We start from the raw sequence: 22,254 nt of genomic DNA on the forward strand, positions 1-22,254 counted from the left end.
TCTCAAATTTTTACATCATAGGAAATGGAGAACGAAGAACTCAATAACCAACTTCCACCACATCAAGTAGAAGAGCAATTTGATGAGGTAGCACTACGACATGATAGAATACTCCGTGATTATGCAAAACGAGATCATTTTGAAGGAGAATCAAGTATGAGGAGACTACCAATTGCAGCAAACAACTTTGAAATCCGCACAGGCTTGATTCAAACCATTCGACAATCATATCAGTTTGTTGGTGATGCAAGTGAAGATCCTCACACCCATCTAATTGATTTTCTTGAATTAGTCGAAACTTGCAGGTACAATGGAGTTACAACAGATGCTATCAGGTTGCGCCTTTTTCTTTTTTCATTAAAAGCTGAAGCCAAAACATGGTTGTGAAGCCTGCCTAGAGGTTCCATTACAACATGGGACCAAATGATCCAAAAATTTCTTAATAAATATTTTTCACATGCAAAAACAATTAAAATGAAGCAAGAAATCAATAATTTTATGCAGACAGATACTGAATCTGTATACCATGCATGGGAAAGATTAGCAGCAATGTTAAAAAATTACTCACATTATGGTATCCAAGACCCTGACATTTTATATATTTTCTATCACGGTCTTAAACCCTCTGCTAGAAATGTAATTGATGCAGCATCAGGAGGATCAATAATGGGAAAACTACGACATAAGCAATGCAATTGCTTAATGAAATTTCGGAAAATGTTGTTCAATGACCTTCAGACAGAATGATTATCAATAAAACAGTTGGAGTAAATCAAGTTGAAACTTTGAATTCATTGATACAACAAATTTCGACCTTAACACAAAAAATGGAGGCTTTTCAGGTAGGTGGTCACTCATCATCCCAACTAGAGAATTGTGATATTTGTCAAGGTAATCATCCTAATCATGAATGTCAAGCTTCAACACAAAATGAGGAACATGTAAATGTGATTGGTTATAGAAATAATTACTCATTCGGTAGTCCCATGGCACAAAATATCCAGGATTTAAATGGAGTAATCCTAATGGTGCTGAAAATCCTCAAAGATTTTTTAATCAAAAGCAGCAGGTACAGGGATCACATAGTTTTCAAAATCAAAATAGAGGGCAATAAAATTTTCAACAATATAACGAGCAGCCTCAAAGAGCTCATCAACAAAGCCTTGAAGACCTGATTTACAAATTCATTAAGGCTACTGACGAGAAGGTTGAAAGTCAATATTCAGCTATCAAGAATTTGGAAATTCAGGTAAGCCAATTAGCAACCCTCATGTCTGGACAAATTCAAGGTGCTCTACCAAGCAACACAGAGAAAAATCCAACAGAACACCTCAAAGCCCTCTCTCTACGATCAGGTAAATCTCTTGATGATCCATATGCAGATAGAGAAGGAAAGCCACAAGAAGTGGAAAAGGTAAATGAAGGTGAGAATAAAATGGAATCTAAGTTTTCAAAAGAATAAAAGAATAAAGGGAAAAATGTACAAGAAAATGAATTGATAACAAATTCTCACTCTATACCTCTCCCTTTTCCCCAAAAGATGAACAGAGAAAAACTTGACAAACAATTTTTAAAGTTTCTAGATATTTTGAAGCAACTTTACACTAACATACCTTTCACAGATGCTTTGACACAAATGCCTTCATATGCTAAATTTCTCAAAGAAATTTTGTCAAGTAAAATAAAATTGGAAGAAGTTTCTGTAATGACCCAACCGGTCAGTTTAACTTTTAGAACCCCATTTCCTAAAATAAAACTTCTCGTATGTGCTTTAAATAATTTATGACTTGTGGGATGGTTGGTTCGGGATTTAGAAGTGTTTGGGTTGAAATCGGAATAATTGTTTCCTTAAGTTGGCCTTAAAGTGCTAAGTTTGACTTCGGTCAACATTTTGAGAAAACGAACCCGGAATAGAATTTTGATGATTCCAACAGCTCCGCATGGTGATTTTGGACTTAGGAGCGTGATCGAAATTTTATTTGGAAGTCCGTAGTGAAATTAGGCTTGAAATGGCAAAAATAGGAATTTAAAGTTTGAAAGTTTGACCGGGGAGTTGACTTTTTGATACCGGAGTCGGAATCCAGTTCCAAAAATTTTCATAGCTCCATTATATAATTTATGACTTGTGTGTAAAATTTGAGGTCAATCGGAGTTGATTTGATAGGTTCCAACATTGAATGTAGAAGTTAAAAACTCTTAGTTTCATTAAGCTTGAATTGGGGTATGATTCATGGTTTTAGCATTGTTTGATGTGATTTAGAGGTTCGACTAAGTTCACATGATGTTTTAGGACTTGTTGGTATATTTGGTTGAGCTCCCGAGGGCCTCGGGTGAGTTTCGGATGGTTAACGGATCAAAAAATTGAGTGAAAAAGCTGCTGCAATTTTTCCTCTTCTGTTGGACATTCTGGGCTGTGATCAAGCCCAGATACCGTGCCAGATATCGAGCCCAGGGTAGACGAGGTACAAGCTCGAGCTAGAGTATCGAAGCCATGATCGAAGGTCCAACTCGAGGGCCATGATCGAAGGTCCAGCTCGAGGGCCAGGATCGAGACCCAAGATCGAGGGTCACGATCGAAGGCTCAAGCTCGATGACATGATTGAGGCTATGATCGAAGTCCCAACCTCGATACCCTGATCTAGGCCATGACCGAGGTCCAGGCTCGAGCCTGTGATTGAAGTCGCGATCGAAGGCAAGGCTCTAGGGCATGATCGAAGGTATGGCTCGAGGGCTAGGATCGAGACCCAAGCTCGATGCCCTGATCGAAGGCACAACCTCGATGCCCTGATCGAAGGCACAACCTCGATGCCCTGATCGAAGGCACATGTTTGATACCGCGATCGAGGCCCAGTTCGAGGACCAGTTCCGAAGGCTGCTGAGCAGTTTTATAAAAAGAGGGCATTCGTTCCATTTGCCATTTTTGACGAACTTGAGCTTGAGTAGAGACGACTTTTGGCAGATTTTCAAGGGAAAAATATTGGGGTAAGTGATTCTAACTCGGATTTGGTCTACATATACAAGTGTATCATTGTTTTTCACAATTTAATTAGTGTTTTGAGATTTGAGATTTGGAAAAGTTTAGAAATCTCATAGAAACGAAATTTTGAGATTTCGGTATCGATTCGGAGTCGGATTTGAGTGAAACTGGTATGGTTGGATTCGTAATTGAATGGGTTGTCGGATTTCATAACTTTTGCCGAATTCCGAGATGTGGCCCCCGCGGGCGAATTTTTAATTAATTTCGGATCTTTTCTTTAAAATGAAGTATTTTCTTATAGAATTGATTCCTATAATATTTAGTGATTGTATCGAATTATTTTGGCTAGATTCGAGCTAGACGAAGTTGGATAATCATGGAAAAGGCCTTATAGTGGATTAAATTGGAGAAAGACGAGGTAAGTCTCTTGTCTAATCTTGTGAGGGGGAATTTACCTCATAGGTGATTAAGATTAAATAATTATTGCTAATTGTGGGGGCTACGTACGCACGAAGTGACGAGAGTCCGTGCGTAGCTACTATTAATGCTAAAGTCCGGGTAGTTTAGGACTCAAAGCATGTATTAATTATGTAAATTGTATTCTTTGATTAATTAATATTAATTGATATATATGAATATATTGTGAATTATTTGATAAAGATATTAAAGGATGAAAATCTCATAGGCTTGATTTTCTATTTAAATCAATTAATTGTTAAAAGAAATTGTTCTCCTCCCAAATTATCTTATAATAAACATACTGTCCTTCCGGAGGCACATAAGAAAATGTCCTCCTTTCTTGTGGAGCGGGCCGAACGCCTCGGCAGGATAGATGCATTTATGGATCGCGCCGCACGTCTCTCGGCAGTGTACACGACACTCTGGATCGGGCCGTACGTCCTCGGCAGAAATTGTGCTTAATAATAATAATAATTACACGATACTTGGACAGTTCATTACAGCTTGTAAAGTTATTTGATAAATTAGAAATTTATTGAAATTAAATTGTAGCTTGTAAAGCTATTTGATAAACTGGAATTTTTATTGAAATTGAAGGATATACTTAATAGATTAGAAATTATTTGAAATGAAGGAATTTAATTATTATACTGAGAATTATTGGAATTGAAGGAATTTAATTACTTCTACTGGTTCATAAATTATTGTTAATTATGTGAATCATCGTTGATATAAATATTTCTATTTTCATGATTATTTAATATTATTAACCCATAGTGAGTGTCATAGTCGGCCATCTCGTCTCTACATCTTCGAGATTAGGCTTGATACTTACTAGGTACACGTTATTTTCGTACTCATACTGCACTTGCTGCACATTTTATTGTGCAGGTACATATATGTATAGCGGCCTTGTGGGTGCAGAGGTGTTATAAAAAAATTGTGGGGACATAGGTGAGCTGCATTCTATATTACGATCCGCAGCTAACAGAATCTCCTTCAGAGTTATTATATTTTCCTGTCTAATTTGTATTCTGGACAGATGCTGTATTTTATTTTAATTTCCTAGTAAATTCTCATGCACTTGTGACACCGGGTTTTGGGAATGGTTGTGAATTGTTTAGAAATTTAGCTGCAAAAATATTTATCATTTACTCTATGAGTTTTTATCTCTACAATTTTATTAAAGAAATTTTTTTATTTCAAAAATACTAAAATGGGTAATTAAGTTAATTGATTATGGTTGGCTTGCCTGACAGTGGTGTCCGGCGCCATCACGACCTTTTGGATTTTGGGTCGTGACAACATGGTATCAGAGCACTAGGTTCACTTAGGTCTCACGAGTCATGAGCAAGTCTAGTAGAGTCTTGCGGATCGGTACGGAGACGTCTGTGCTTATCTTCGAGAGGCTACAGGGTTGTTAGGAATACTTCCCTTTTTGATTCTTCATCGTGTGATTCAATTCCTTTGAGGCTTATGCCTACATTTCCTTCCTATTCAATCTTATGCGATGTGAAGCGCTTGTTATACATTGAGGATCGAGGAAAATTTTTATGGTACTACAGATGTAGTACAAGATACTTCTCCTTGTGGAATTAATTGGGCTATTGTCATCGCCTTGCGAAAGGCCGCTCTGTCATTTCAAATTAAATATCAGTACTACCTAAGGTTTGAGATTTGGCATTGATTGTTATGACGATTCGTGTGTTGTTATTGTACAGTCTTTATGAAATGGGAAAATGCCTGTCTATGTGTCAAGGCAGTAAACGACTTGAAAGAAGGTTTTCGCAGTACATGATTCAGAGGTTCCATGTTTTAATTCCAACGGAGAAAAGGCAACCGGACTATGAATGTTCATGTTGGGGGTTGATGGAGTAACGAAGCTTGATATTTTCGAGTGTGGTAGAGTTCTCAATTTTGATGTGGTGTCATCGCCTTGTAAAATTCATTAAGGTTCGCCAGTGTTATGGTTTTCTTCAACTCGCCTTCACGACGGGGTGTTAGGAATTGGTATAAGGGAAGCAGTTGTTAGAGATTGCGGTGTGCAGTAATTCAGGATCGAAGCAGCATTTCTAGTATTGATGTCTCGAGAAGGATGATCGTCAGAAAGGTTTAAAGCTGGTAACGAGCTATTGGTCCAAATGCTACAGAGACAGATTTTGAGTTAAGGCAACAACTGGGCAGCGAAGAATGAGGAAGGACATGTGGAAGGTGCCTTGCGGTGGTTAGGTTCCGAAAAGGCCAAGTGTAAGAAAACAGAAGCAGAGTAGTTTCTTAAAGGAGATGGTTGACCAAAGTGAGAGAGTGGCAAGGTAGCACATAGGTTACGTGGTAGGATGATTACAATTCTTGAGGAACATTTTGAGTGATTTGGGGTGTAAAATGGATAGTGACTAGGTCTACGGACTTAATTTAGAATATTGGCTACTATATTGAGGAAGATTGGATAAAACAGGAGGGAGTTGCTTGATATGAATAAGGATACAACATGACTTTGTATTGGAATGTATTGTCGCACCTTTAGTTGACGTCAATGAGGAGTGAACGGACTGGTGCAGCTGGTGAATGAGCTCGGACTCAGGATGATCTACTGATTTCGTAGTAATTGCACCCATTGTAGCGACATTGGAATATGTTGGCATGTAATTTCCACATGTGGGTTATCTCCTGTGAGCAGGTTAGCAGTCGCGTGGTGTTGACGAAACTTCTGCGAAGAATTCTACTGCCTACCCGGTAAGAGATTTAATATGTAAATATGGCTAGTGGTTCAGAGTGTTTATTAAAGGTTAATAAGAGGATTTCGAGAAAATTTGGTGAGTTGCTTGTGCAGGATCATGTCAACGATAAAGAAAGAATCTCGGTGGATTCCAGAATTTTGTAATTGTAGCTTCAAGCTAAGTGGGAGAGCCCCGTCGTCTATGATTGGATTGCGTAGTGTCAGGTTGTGCGGTTTCTGGTTATCGGTGTATTGGTGGGTCATTGCAACTAAGGAAAGAAAACATCAGTAGTAATTTGAGCAAAGGATTTGGGGAATGTGTGCCATATTTGGCCTTATCAATTCATATTCAGGTTTTTGGAAGGCTTAGAGTTTATGCTTCGTGTAGATATAATGCACAGGAATGTGAGACAGTCGGATGTTTCCTTGATAAAGTGCCTATGTTCTAGCAGGGCCTTGGAATTGATCATGTTTGGGAACAAGTCAGAGCAAGTGACTCTCAATAATGGTCTTAGCGGGTTCAAAAATTTAAAGTACGGTGTCTAAGGATCTCGAGTTCGTAGTATGGTTGAGTATCGAGCTTTTACAGCAGATTATGAAACAGGGCTTGGAGTACTCTGCGTTATCTTTAGGTTGTGGTGTAGCATTTGAGAAACAGAAGAAAATAACTTCGGATTCATAAAAGAAGTATCAAAATGGGTGTAACAGTTGAAGATGAAAAAGTGCGCACAAGGAGGGGTAGGAGATGATTTGTGGATTTTGAAACAGCGTGGTCTCGTGAAATAAGATCACTTGGGATGAGTGCGGATTTGAGTTCGTGATGTAATGAATGAAGCTATTATTATTTCTAAGGCAAGTCGAGAATAAATTGAGAAAAAGACGGTTCGGCTAACAACGGTTGAATCGGCATGATGGTGGCAATGACCAGTTCCTTCAGCGCATAGAGTTATGCACGTAATTTGTGGCGGTACGTGCGAGGCTTGGCGGCCGCCGTAATTGATTTTATCTGAAGGAATTCAAGTATTATGTCATGTTATGTGTAGAGGGATCCCGGAAAAGTTATGGTGGCTTAGACCACTACTTGAGGTCGGTATTTTCTACGGATATGGGAATTCAGTCATGTGTTGCAATAGTTCTCTTGAAATGAGTTAAGAAGAAGGTTTCTATATGATGAAGTGTTTACTCTATTAGTGGTTCGGGAGTTATGATGGAATTCTTATACTCCTGCGCATTAGCGTGGTTAAGTGCACTAAGTAGCATGGGATTCGAAAGTTGAGGAATTAAGATTTCGGTTTGGTGTTGACAAGGATGTCATGAGCTCGGACGAACAGGAAAGGGATTTAGATGTTTAAAGTAAGATGGTATTGTTTTTGGCATCATCTAAGGTCGATGTCAGGTGTAAGAGACCTTGTGTATTGATTTGTGGATTTTTGATATGCTTTACAGCATTAATGTAACCAGTAGCATGGAAGTGCAGACTTGTTACCTGGTGCGAAAGGTCGTGGGAACGTGTCTCACGAAAATATTGTGTAAGAGTGACATGTAGTCACTTGATTGAGTGAAGATTGAAACCAAGTATGAAAGCTCCCTATATCAGAGTGACATGTATCTCTATATCAAGCCGGATGTGTTCATTTCAGCATAAAAGCTCCCTATGTTGGAGTATTCGGACGTGGGATGCCATTTTGTCGTCGGTTATTTCATGTAATACTATATTGTGCCGTGTGAGTTATGAAATGGCTTGATAAATTTCTTATGTGATGAGGTTCCGCATAGCGATGGTGTTATGTGAGCATGATGACTCTCGAGATTCAGATCATATATCGTACCTTAGTTGTGCTTGAGTTTTGTAGCGTATGGCCCTGTCGGTCCTTCCAGGGATGATATTATGCACTGAGCATGCTTGTGTCCGATATTCGGATATTTTGTAGTAATGAGCATTTTAGCTCAGTAAGTATTTTCTTATAGATTCTTTTTGTGCGGATCATGTGGCATGCCGCCACTGGTATGTTGTTTGGATCGGGTTGCACGCAGCAACGGTATCATGTGTGGATCGGGTTGCACATCGCAATAATGTGATGTTGAGTACAGTCTCCTATATTCTATTTTGTGTGTTTGTGTCCCTTTTTCTAAGGAAGGTTCATGACACCTTTTCAGTTGTCTAATTAGTCACGTGGGTTGAGAAATCCTTTACAGAGTTCGTTTTTCTTATGTATCGTAATCGAGTCCGTAACTTATTAGCTCATTATGGCGACATATGAGGCTTTTTTATCGCGTCTGAGGTGGTTTATTGCCTGAGCAGCTTATTGATGTTTGGCATATTTCGATATGTGTTGATGTTACTTTACCCATGTTTTAACCGCTTCTTGATGTTATTTGATCTTTAAAATGCCCAACATGGTTTAATTATTGGTTTTATGACTAATTGAGTTGTGTGTGGTGAATTAGGGTGTTTGGAGTGCAAAAATATGAATAAAAGGTGCTCTAGGTAGAGGAAGAGAGATTGGATGCGTCGCATCCAATCTAGAAAAAGATCAGATTTCGTGCACCCTTAGCAGTGAAGTCGGCCCATAGCGTCCACCGTAGCATCCGAAGCTGAGAAGTGGAGGACGAGGTGGATGCGAAGCATCCACCGTAGCATCCGAAGCTGAGAAGTGGAGGACGAGGTGGATGCGACGCATCCACCCTAGCATCAATCCCTGAAGCTGATTTGGATTAGAAATAGGAGAACTTTGGCCCACGACTTTGGTACGCAATATATAAGCCAAAAACGCCTCTTTTAGGTCATCTAACATATTGGGAAGAGGGAAAAAGCCACGACAAAGCTGTGGAGGCCGGAATTCATCAAGTTTCTTCTTTCTCCCACCAAACTTAGTAATTTTTATGTTTCTTTGTATGATTTGTTGTTTGGCTACCATGTCTATGTGGAGCTAAACTTCACGTTCTAGGGTTGTGGTTCTTTCATGACTATTGTTATTCGGATATTGATTTTGACTTCTTGATTTATCATATTAGTTTATTTATTCAATCTTGCACTTAATTATTTAATTGCTTGATCACCAATTGAATATTATCTACGAATCTAGAATTGAACTCGAAAGTGGGAATTCTATATTGCATATAGGATTGAGTAGGGCAAGTTCTTGAACTCGGGCATCGGGGAACGGATTCGTGGTTAGGATAGACATATACCTAATTGCCTTGCTTGGTTGATTTACAGGAATTATAAATGCGTTCTTGTTGATTCTAACTCCATAGACATATAGGCGTTAGGTTAGCTTGAATAGGCGAGTAAGAACTCGACAGATTCTTATGAGCAATATTAACCCTGTCAACCAATAAGCTAGATAAATTAGTCGGTCAATTCAATTGAAGAATACAATAGGATTGTTAGATAGCCCATAACCCTAGATCGTTTTCATTACATTGATATCATAAAAATCTGCTCTTTCTCTGTTCAAAGTTTATTATTTATATTTTTTTATTTAATTAGTTTAGAATAAAATATTTTTAGGTTTAATTCTTGTTTAGATAATTAGGATAGTCTAATTTAGTTAATAGTTAATCATAAGTCCTCGTGGGTTCGACATCCGACTTTTAGTCACTTTATTACTTGACGACCGCGTATACTTGCGTGAGTGTGTTTGGTCGCAACAAGTTTTTGGCGCCGTTGCCGGGGACTTAGAAATTTGCTATTTTTCTAGATTAGACATTTTTTTATCTATTCATGTTTTTTTTATTATTTTATTTTAGTTAGTATTTTTTATTTATTTTAGCATGGCATCTTGGAATAAAAATTGTTCGAATGATGGTTATTCTTATTTTGATGATCCTTGTCCATATTGTGGAGGACCCCACTGGTGGAAAAATTGTCAGAATGTTCCCAGGAGCGAGTTGTGCGCACAATCTCAATCCTTTGAGTGGAATATTTGTAATATGTGTGGTGGTCAAGATGGCCATTGGGATGGTTGTCCTAATTTTGTTCATCCTTCTCTGAGCCCTTATTATGATCTTTCTAATGATATTTCTGAGTTTGATAGGGGCAATGAAGTGCAGGATATGGAGCCTGATGCATATATTAGGGATATTCTGAGGCAAGTAGCAGAGCAACAGGATGAACTCAAAAAAGATATGAAAAGAATGAGGGCAGCAATCACAAGAATGAAGGCCAATATGGAAGAATTGAATGAAGAGAGCGAGTACCAGCAAGAGAAAATTTTTGAAAAAGAGGAGATTTTGAGCCAAACTTGGCTGGCAGAACAGGCTGAAAAGTTAGAAATATATGAAGCTCAACATGAGGAACTTACTGATGGGATGAGACACTTTATAGAGGGAAGATCTAAACTGGGACAAGGGATCTATAAATTTGTCACTACTATTCACGACTTGCAAGATAAATTAAATGCAAAGGTTGTTGCGTCTATCGCCCAACAAAATAGTAATGAGTTGTCAGAAGCTGAAAAGGAGCTTATACGCCAAATTGAGGAGCTAAAAGTGGAGAGCCAATCATTCGAGCATATTTCTGTTGATGATGCCCATGTTGAGAAAAGTACACTAGAGCCATGCGAGGTAGCAGATAATGTTATATTTGAAGACTCTAATGTGTGCACATATGAGGATATAAATAGTAATATAATTCTAAAGTTGGGGCGTGTTGGTCCTCATTCTAAACATTTTTCGACATTGTATTTGGATGATGACATGGAAATCGAGTCATCTAAGCCTTTGGAGGAGTCAATGGAAGAGGAACATGATGCCTATATTTTTGAATGTGTCATGCCAAAAAGCAAAAAATACATTCCTCATCTAAAGGCCGAGAAGTGTAGAGTGAAAAATTTATTACTTGGCCTGGTTATCTTTGTAGCCCCACCACTGGAGCATAGCCGCAAACTGGATGCCATGTTAGGGGCTCAATTCATAAGTTCGAGGTGGAGGCAAAAAGTGGTTCACGTCGTGCCGCTACGTTAAATCAGGCGCTTGTTGGGAGGCAACCCAGCGTTACTGCTTTCTTTTATTTTTGTTTACTTTTTATTTTATTTTATTTTTATTATTTTGTAGTATTTATTTTTGTTTTGTAGGATTATGAGCATAGGAAGCAAAGCCATTAGAAGAGTGCAAAAGCGAGCTAGATGGTGAGGACTAAGTGTGGGGTGCCCACACAAAGGACGATGCCTGGGGGAAGTCTGAGTACCTCGTGAGCCGCTATTGCTTCGGCCTTTGGCCTACCAGGGAGTCTCGTTTACCCTCTTATTATTTATAATGTGCATTGAGGACATTGCAAAATTTTAAGTGTGGGGTGAGGAGATCGTTTGGATAAGTTTCTGTGCTATTTTAGCTTAGTGTAGTACTCATTCTTAAGTGTAGTAGCTTTTGTGAAAAAAAAAAAAAAAAAAAACGAAAAATTAGAAAAATTGGACTTTTCCCGACGATTGATCTCCTAGACAGTTTTCTTGAGGGATTAAAGTCTAAACAAAAATCCAAAATATATCTTTTAGCTTTCTTTAGGTAGTAATAATCCCCTGTGATTTTTCTTTGTGCCTCGGTTCTTTTCCATGGGATGTAGTTTGAACCGGGTAGTTTTTCTTTCCGAGTAGATTAGGAATTTAGGGAATAAAAGGAGCAAGAATGATGAACCTAGGCGCCCTTGACTTGTTTGATAGTAACATATTTATACTTTCGCATGTGTAGTATCTTCTGTATGATTTGAATTTATTGATGATGCCTTGTTAAATTGGATAGCATGTTTTGTGGCGCCTATGTCTCGTTTACATGACTTATGTTCACCTTGTGTTTAATACTTAATATCTCGTGGCTCCGTGAATACTTGCATTGCTTGAGAGTCGGAATGTGATCGTCCTTAGTGAGTCATGTGCCATGTGTGGTGAGATTTTTTGTGTAGTTCATGTATTGTACTTATGTCTAGAACTTGCCCGGTATGTGAGTTGAAGCGAAATTTTAGGTGATGCTCGGTTTGAAAAATGATTTTAGGCTTTCTTTGATCTTTTTGAGCTTATTGCTTATCACAAATAAAATCTATCCCTAGTTAAACCTTTTGAGCCTGTAGACCTTTTATTTGGTACCCACATTACAAGCCTATGCCCTTTTTATTCTTAATTGATATTATTTTGATCCTTTTACCTCTTAAAGCACTTTAATTGTTAGATGAGCGCTAAAAGAAGTAAGAAGGGACTAAGTGTGGGGTGACTTTTGAGTGGAACCAATGAAAGAAAAAAAAAAAGGGGGTGCACTTATTTTGTAAAATAATACGCCACTAGCGAAAATTGAAAGAAAAAAAGAAAAAAAAGAAAAAAAAGAAAAGAAAAATATAGATGAATAAATTGTTGTCTTGTTCTTGCTAGTGGGTATGAATTAAAGTAGTGCTTAAAGAAAGAGGAAATATTGTTTGGAGTGATATTATTGGTGAAATTGAAAGGGTGTTGAAGAATTCGCGCTTAAGTTATTTGATGATGTGTTAAAGTGCTTAGGAGGGTGAGTCACTATTCCTTAAATATATCCTACCCGTCCCTTAGCCCACATTACAACCATGAAAAAGTCCTAATTGATTTTAGATCGAGCGAGCTTACATTAGTAGAGATTTACATTAAGGGCAAGCATATGGTACCAACTACATGCATGTGACTTCTTTTGTGAGAGTGAGCGATTTTCTTTGTGATCATGAGATTCGAATGTGTGGATTGAACTCGCTCTCTTGTTCTTGTTGTGAGGGCACATGATTTCACGAGGGATAGGTAACGTTATTAGACTTCTCTATGATGTTGGGTGTTCAAGCCATGAGTGCATAGTGACATTGAGTCGGTTTTTGAGGTTAGGATTGTTGTGAGCATGTTGTCTTTGTTCGAATATGTTTAAAGAAGGGCATAAGTAAAGGGAAGTGTATGTGATGCATAGTCTAGAGCCTAATTGTTGCAAATAACCATGGTCATAGGTGCAGTGTGCTTTGAATGATAAGAGCTTAATTTTGTTTCGTCTACTATATGATGGTTTGTTCGAGGACGAACAAAGGTTTAAGTGTGGGGTAGTGATGTTTGGCATATTTCGATATGTGTTGATGTTACTTTACCCATGTTTTAACCGCTTCTTGATGTTATTTGATCTTTAAAATGTCCAACATGGTTTAATTATTGGTTTTATGACTAATTGAGTTGTGTGTGGTGAATTAGGGTGTTTGGAGTGCAAAAATATGAATAAAAGGTGCTCTAGGTAGAGGAAGAGAGATTGGATGCGTCGCATCCAATCTAGAAAAAGATCAGATTTCGTGCACCCTTAGCAGTGAAGTCGGCCCATAGCGTCCACCGTTAGCATCCGAAGCTGAGAAGTGGAGGACGAGGTGGATGCGAAGCATCCACCGTAGCATCCGAAGCTGAGAAGTGGAGGACGAGGTGGATGCGACGCATCCACCCTAGCATCAATCCCTGAAGCTGATTTGGATTAGAAATAGGAGAACTTTGGCCCACGACTTTGGTACGCAATATATAAGCCAAAAACGCCTCTTTTAGGTCATCTAACATATTGGGAAGAGGGAAAAAGCCACGACAAAGCTGTGGAGGCCGGAATTCATCAAGTTTCTTCTTTCTCCCACCAAACTTAGTAATTTTTATGTTTCTTTGTATGATTTGTTGTTTGGCTACCATGTCTATGTGGAGCTAAACTTCACGTTCTAGGGTTGTGGTTCTTTCATGACTATTGTTATTCGGATATTGATTTTGACTTCTTGATTTATCATATTAGTTTATTTATTCAATCTTGCACTTAATTATTTAATTGCTTGATCACCAATTGAATATTATCTACGAATCTAGAATTGAACTCGAAAGTGGGAATTCTATATTGCATATAGGATTGAGTAGGGCAAGTTCTTGAACTCGGGCATCGGGGAACAGATTCGTGGTTAGGATAGACATATACCTAATTGCCTTGCTTGGTTGATTTACAGGAATTATAAATGCGTTCTTGTTGATTCTAACTCCATAGACATATAGGCGTTAGGTTAGCTTGAATAGGCGAGTAAGAACTCGACAGATTCTTATGAGCAATATTAACCCTGTCAACCAATAAGCTAGATAAATTAGTCGGTCAATTCAATTGAAGAATACAATAGGATTGTTAGATAGCCCATAACCCTAGATCGTTTTCATTACATTGATATCATAAAAATCTGCTCTTTCTCTGTTCAAAGTTTATTATTTATATTTTTTTATTTAATTAGTTTAGAATAAAATATTTTTAGGTTTAATTCTTGTTTAGATAATTAGGATAGTCTAATTTAGTTAATAGTTAATCATAAGTCCTCGTGGGTTCGACATCCGACTTTTAGTCACTTTATTACTTGACGACCGCGTATACTTGCGTGAGTGTGTTTGGTCGCAACACTTATACCTGGTGAGACGAGATTATTGGATTCAGGATCAGTGCGATCGGATTATATGAAGTGTAATAAATAGCAAATACCATTATTTGGTTATAATGAGGCAATGGTTCTTGTTAGAAAGAGAAAGTCAATAATTGTTGACTCGGCAGTTGATTATGAATTTCTACACATTTCTTCCATCGTGGAAGCATTTCAAGAGTTGGAACATGACTTATATGTATCATGAGGTGTGTTGTGAACATCAGATTCATGGAATTTTGGCTATTGTTATCGGATGATGTTATTATAGTCATGTGAATGATGCGGTGCATGGTCTAAATTCAACAAAGGTATGCAATCCTGTATTAGTGCATCGTGTAGTGATTGTTACGACATTCATAGGTTGGAGACAGGCATGGTGGAGAATTCTGGATGTTAGAATTGGGCTCTAAGGCTTATTTGCCTAAATAAATGGGAGAATTTTAAGATTGGCTCGAGTTAATGTGCTCAACTAGGTGTGGTAGCACGGGTAGGTGCACGAAGTGTTCAACAGTAATTTTGGATAACTCCGGAACACTCCTTAGCACGTTCGAGGACGAACGTATATTTAAGTGGGAGAGAATGTAATGACCCAACCAGTCATTTTAACTTTTAGAACCCCGTTCCCTAAAATAAAACTTCCCGTATGTGCTTTAAATGATTTATGACTTGTGGGATGGTTGGTTCGGGATTTGGAAGTGTTTGGGTTGAAATCGGAACAATTGTTTTCTTAAGTTGGCCTTAAAGTGCTAAGTTTGACTTCGGTCAACATTTTGAGAAAACGACCTCGGAATAGAATTTTGATGATTCCAACAGCTCCGTATGGTGATTTTGGACTTAGGAGCGTGATCGAAATTTTATTTGGAAGGCCGTAGTGAAATTAGGCTTGAAATAGCAAAAATAGGAATTTAAAGTTTGAAAGTTTGACCGGGGAGTTAACTTTTTGATACCGGAGTCGGAATCCAATTCCGAAAATTTTCATAGCTCCATTATGTAATTTATGACTTGTGTGTAAAATTTGAGGTCAATCGGAGTTGATTTGATAGGTTCCAACATTGAATGTAGAAGTTGAAAACTCTTAGTTTCATTAAGCTTGAATTGGGGTATGATTCATGGTTTTAGCGTTGTTTGACGTGATTTAGAGGTTCGACTAAGTTCGTATGATGTTTTAGGACTTGTTGGTATATTTGGTTGAGGTCCCGAGGGCCTCGGGTGTGTTTCGGATGGTTAACGGATCAAAAATTTGAGTTAAAAAGCTACTGCAATTTTTCCTCTTCTGTTGGACATTCTGGGCTGTGATCGAGCCCAGATACTGAGCCAGATATCGAGCTTAGGGTAGACGAGGTACATGCTCGAGCTAGAGTATCAAAGCCATGATCGAAGGTCCAACTCGAGGGCCATGATCGAAGGTCCAGCTCGAGGGCCAGGATCGAGACCCAAGATCGAGGGTCACGATCGAAGGCTCAAGCTCGATGACATGATTGAGTCTATGATCGAAGTCCCAACCTCGATACCCTGATCTAGGCCATGACCGAGGTCCAGGCTCGAGCCTGTGATCGAAGTCGCGATCGAAGGCAAGGCTCGAGGGCATGATCGAAGGTATGGCTCGAGGGCTAGGATCGAAACCCAAGCTCGATGCCCTGATCGAAGGCACAACCTCGATGCCCTGATCGAAGGCACATGTTCGATACCGTGATCGAGGCCCAGTTCGAGGACCAGTTCCGAAGGCTGCTGAGCAGTTTTATAAAAGGAGGGCACTCGTCCCATTTGCCATTTTTGACGAACTTGAGCTTGAGTAGAGATGACTTTTGGCAGATTTTCAAGGGAAAAACATTGGGGTAAGTGATTCTAACTCGGATTTGGTTTACATTTACAAGTATATCATTGTTTTTCATAATTTAATTAGTGTTTTGAGATTTGAGATTTGGAAAAGTTTAGAAATCTCATAGAAACGAAATTTTGAGATTTCGGTATCGACTCGGAGTCGGATTTGAGTGAAACTGGTATGGTTGGATTCATAATTGAATGGGTTGTCGGATTTCATAACTTTCGCCGGATTCCGAGATGTGGGCCCCGCGAGCGAATTTTTAATTAATTTCGAATCTTTTCTTTAAAATGTAGTATTTTCTTATAGAATTGATTTCTATAATATTTAGTGATTGTATCGAATTATTTTGGCTAGATTCGAGCAAGACGAAGTTGGATAATCGTGGAAAAGGCCTTATAGTGGATTAAATTAGAGCAAGACGAGGTAAGTCTCTTGTCTAATCTTGTGAGGGGGAATTTACCTCATAGGTGATTAAGATTAAATAATTATTGCTAATTGTGGGGGCTACGTACGTACGAGGTGACGAGAGTCCGTACGTAGCTACTATTAATGCTAAAGTCCGGGTAGTTTAGGACTCAAAGCATGTATTACTTGTGTAAATTGTATTCTTTGATTAATTAATATTAATTGATATATATGAATATATTATGAATTGTTTGATAAAGATATTAAAGGATGGAAATCTAATAGGCTTGATTTTCTATTTAGATCAATTAATTGTTAAAAGAAATTATTCTCCTCCCAAATTTATCTTATAATAAACACACTGTCCTTCCGGAGGTACATAAGAAAATGTCCTCCTTTCTTGTGGAGCGGGCTGAACGCCTCGGCAGGATAGATGCATCTATGGATCGCGCCGCACGTCCCTCGGTAGTGTACACGACACTCTGGATCGGGTCGTACGTCCTCGACAGAAATCGTGCTTAATAATAATAATAATAATAATTACACGATACTTGGACAGTTCATTACAGCTTGTAAAGTTATTTGATAAATTAGAAATTTATTAAAATTAAATTGTAGCTTGTAAAGCTATTTGATAAACTGAAATTTTTATTGAAATTGAAGGATTTACTTAATAGATTAGAAATTATTTGAAATGAAGGAATTTAATTATTATACTGAGAATTATTGGAATTGAAGGAATTTAATTACTTCTACTGGTTTAATTAATTATTGTTAATTATGTGAATCATCGTTGATATAAATATTTCTATTTTCATGATTATTTAATATTATTAACCCATAGTGAGTGTCATAGTCGGCCATCTCGCCTCTACCTCTTCGAGATTAGGCTTGATACTTACTGGGTACACGTTGTTTTCGTACTCATACTGCACTTGCTGCATATTTTATTATGCAGGTACATATATGTATAGCGGCCTTGTGGGCGCAGAGGTGTTATAAACAAATTGTGGGGACATAGGTGAGCTGCATTCTATATTACGATCCGCAGCTAACAGAATCTCCTTCAGAGTTATTATATTTTCCTGTCTAATTTGTATTCTGGACATATGCTGTATTTTATTTTAATTCCCTAGTAAATGCTCATACACTTGTGACACCGAATTTTGGGAATGATTGTGAATTGTTTAGAAATTTAGCTGCAAAAATATTTATCATTTACTCTATGAGTTTTTATCTCTACAATTTTATTAAAGAATTTTTTTTTATTTCAAAAATACTAAAATGGGTAATTAAGTTAATTGATTATGGTTGGCTTGCCTGACAGTGGTGTCCGGCGCCATCACGACCTTTTGGATTTTGGGTCGTGACAGTTTTAGTGGTTAAGCTTGCAGAAAAATGTAGTGTTATACTTCAAAATAAGCTCCCACAAAAACTGGGTGATCCGGGAAGTTTTACAATTCCTTGTACTTTGGGAGGTGCTCATTTTGAAAAGGCGTTATGCGATTCAGGTGCTTCAATAAATATAATGCCTTTTTCAATTTTCAGGAAATTAGAGACCAAAATGAATTATTCAAAATATCCTTGTTAGAGTTGACAAATTTGTATTCCCAGTAGATTTTATAGTGCTTGAAATAGAAGAAAATATTGAGGTACTATTACTTTTAAGTAAATCATTTCTCGCAACAGGGAGAGCAATTATAGATGTTCATCAAGGACACTTAATATTGCGAGTTGATGAGGAAAGAGCGATTTTTGACATGCAGAAAATGATGAAATTTCTCGGAGATGAGTCATCATCATCTTGTTTTCAAATTGACTTACTAGATGATCTTGTAGACGAATACAAAGATAATCAGTTAATTAGTGATTCATTGGAGAGATGTTTGGCGAGGTCAGGTACCATAAGTGATGATAACCCCATAATTAGAGAACAAGCTGAAATACTAGAAAAAGAGTCAGAAAATGAGAAAGTCTCACAAGGAGTTCAATTAAAAATTGAACTCAAAGAACTTCCTTCTAATTTAAAATATGTATTTCTTGAACTTGAATTATTTCCAGTAATCATTTCATCTTCTTTGACTATAGAACAGGAAAGCAAACTGATTGAAGTCCTGAGAAAACACAAAAGAGCCTTAGGATGGACTATAGCCGATATCAAAGGAATCAGTCCAGCTATTTGTATGCACAGTATTCTTATGGAGAATGATTATAAGCCAATAGTTCAACACCAAAGGAGACTAAACCCAGCAATGCAAGAAGTCGTCAAAAAAGAAATGGTGAAACTTCTAGCAGCAGGCCATGGTTTCTACTGTTTTCTTGATGGATATTCTGGGTATAATCATATACCAATTGCTCCAGAAGATCAAGAAAAAACCACATTCACATGCCCCCAAGGTACGTATGCTTATCGAAGAATACCATTTGGACTATGCAACGCTTCTGCTATATTTCAGCATTGCATGTCGGCAATCTTCTCACACATGACTGGAAAGTTTCTTGAAATCATTATGGATGATTTTACACTTTTTGGTAAGACATTTGAAGATTGTCTCTATCATTTAACTTTGGTGCTTAAAAGATGTGAAGAGACAAATTTGGTTCTTAATTGGGAAAAATGTCACTTCATGGTAACAGAGGGAATTGTTTTAGGACATAAAATTTCTGCTAAAGGAATATAAGTTGATAAAGCTAAAATTGATCTAATAGCAGGATTACCCTCTCCTACCATTGTTAAAGGCATTAGAAGTTTCTTAGGGCATGCAGGTTTTTATAAAAGGTTTATAAAAGATTTTTCAAAAATTTCAAAACCTCTGACTAACCTACTGATGAAAGATATGAAGTTTGAATTTTCAGATAATTACAGGAAAGCATTTGAGATTCTCAAGAAACAATTGACGAATGCTCCAATTGTTATTTCTCCTGATTGGAGCGAACCATTTGAAATAATGTGTGATGAAAGTGATATAGCAGTTGGAGCGATATTGGGATAAAAGAGAGACAAGATTTTCAGGCCTATTTACTACGTCGGTTCTCCTCAATGAAGCTCAAAACAATTATGCCACAACTGAGAAGGAGCTACTTGCAGTAGTATTTGTATTTGACAAATTTCGATCCTATTTGATAGGAACAAAGGTTATAATTTATACTGATCATGTATCTTTAAAGTACCTCTTAACAAAGAAAGATGCTAGACCAAGATTACTAAGATGGATACTCCTTTTGCAAGAATTCAATCTTAAAATAAAAGATCGAAAAGATTTTGAGAATCAAGTAGCTGATCATTTGTCTCGTTTGGAAAATCCACCTTATGAGATAAAAGATATCAAAGAGGAATTTTCTGACGAACATATATTTTCAGTCACAACCGTTATAAATCGACCACCTTGGTTTGCTGATATTGCCAACTACTTGGCTGGAGGATGGATTCCAAAAGATTTTTCTTATGAACAAAAGAAAAAACTTAAAAAAGAAGCAAGACATTATTACTGGGAAGATCCTTACTAATTTAAATTTTGTGCAGATGACATAATCAGGAGATGTGTACCGAAGAAAGAAATAAAAAACATCTTAAGTCATTGCCATGATGGGGCTGTAGGAGGACACTATGGAGGAAGAAAGACAACAGCTAAAGTACTTGAAGTTGGATTTTTATGGCCTACTTTATTCAAAGATGCAAGGAATTATGTCGCCACTTGTGATAAATGCCAAAGAATCGGTAACATTTCAAAAAGGAACGAAATGCCTCTTAACTCTATTTTTGTGTGTGAAATCTTTGATGTATGGGGTATTGATTTTATGGGTCCTTTTCCTCCTTCAAACGGCTATGAATATATTTTGGTAGTTGTTGACTATGTTTCAAAATGAATAGAAGCAATTGCTACTAGAAAAAATGATGCTCATATTGTTTGTGCTTTTCTCAAGAAAAATATTTTTTCTAGATTTGGAACTCCACGAGTTATAATAAGTGATCAAGGAACTCATTTTATAAATAGACAATTCGCTAGTTTATTGTCAAGATATGGAGTAACTCATAAAACATGAACTCTATATCATGATCAAACAAGCGGGCAAGTTGAAGTATCCAATAAAGAATTAAAAAGAATTTTAGAAAAAAATGTTGGTTCTTCTCGAAAAGATTGGTCTTTAAAATTGGATGATGCTTTATGGGCATACAGAACTGCTTATAAAACTCCTAAAGGCACATCTCCTTATAGGCTAGTTTTTGGAAAGCTTGTCATTTACTTGTGGAATTAGAACATAAAGCATATTGGGCTATAAAATTATTGAATCTAAACTTGCCAGATGCAGGTAAAAATCGTCTATTGCGGCTTGATGAGTTGGAAGAGTCAGACTTACAACATACGAAAATGCTAAATTATACAAGGAAAAGACAAAAAAAGGGCATGACAAGCTCATCCGCCATAAATATTTTAAAGTTGGAGATCAAGTTATGTTGTACAATAGCCGATTGAGATTATTCCCAGGAAAGTATAAGTCACGCTGGACAGGACCATATACAGTAACAGGAGTGACCCCCTATGGTGCCATTGAAGTACATACAACATGCAGATGGGTGAGACAAATTCAAAGTAAACGGTCATCGTTTGAAGCCTTATATCAACAGATTCTTCGACAAACAGGCTTCAACAATCCTTTTTGCCTAATTTTTAAAATTAGTCAAACTGGCGACGTTAAACTCAGAACTATTTTCTTCCCTTCTCTTTAATCTTTCAAATAATTATTAGTAGTAACATATAATATTTTCTTTTTAGTAAATATATATAATAAAATTAGTTTTTTTTATATAAAAAGTAAAATAATAATAATAATAATAATTACATGTTTGTATTATATTATATATGTGTGTATGTAGTATATATTAATATATTTTGCAATGATAAAGAAGCACTCCCATGATTTTGACAATGAAAGTTTTCTCCTATCATGAAAAAGAACATTTTCTTTGCCATAATCTTGTCTTTGTTATATGAGAGAAACCTTGAGAAATCAAGAAAAAGGAAATGAGGCCAGAATAAAAAGAAAATCAAGGAAGCTCCTTTATCTCCTTTTACTTTTAATTTATTTGTCATGAGGACATGACATTATTTAAGTTTGGGGGTAGAAGAATATGTTTGTTATATATGTGTTTCTTTTAAGTTTTTTTCGGTTAAATATAAAAATAAAAGGTATATTTTACAACTAAAAAAAATGTGTTTTTAGTAAAATTATAAATTTTAAAAAAAAACTGAAAAAATAAAATAAAATAAAATTTGAGTTGCCTTATTCTAAAGGCAACTTATTTCATGTACTTCAATGAATTTCTTGTTCAGTTCTTTGCCATGGCCGTAATATTTTGAACTGAACATTTTGTTTTAGGACCTTTAATTATTTTAACGTATTTTGGTAAATAAGTTGGCTAAACTTGATTTGACTTGAAAAGCATGACACTTAGAAAAGAC

The 22,254-nt window shown here is 37.0% G+C and overlaps 1 protein-coding gene across 1 annotated transcript; it reads left to right on the plus strand.

Moving 5' to 3' along the window:
* Positions 1-827: 827 nt before the first annotated feature.
* Positions 828-20,299, plus strand: LOC138908964 (uncharacterized). The gene is made up of 7 exons (XM_070199828.1): positions 828-842; positions 983-1,069; positions 1,193-1,424; positions 18,482-19,324; positions 19,505-19,558; positions 19,649-19,704; positions 19,766-20,299. Exons 1-7 carry the CDS (start codon positions 828-830, stop codon positions 20,297-20,299), a joined length of 1,821 nt encoding a protein of 606 aa, XP_070055929.1.
* Positions 20,300-22,254: the final 1,955 nt, after the last annotated feature.

This window comes from Nicotiana tomentosiformis, chromosome 1 (genome assembly GCF_000390325.3).
Source record: "Nicotiana tomentosiformis chromosome 1, ASM39032v3, whole genome shotgun sequence".
Classification (NCBI taxonomy): Eukaryota; Viridiplantae; Streptophyta; class Magnoliopsida; order Solanales; family Solanaceae; genus Nicotiana; species Nicotiana tomentosiformis.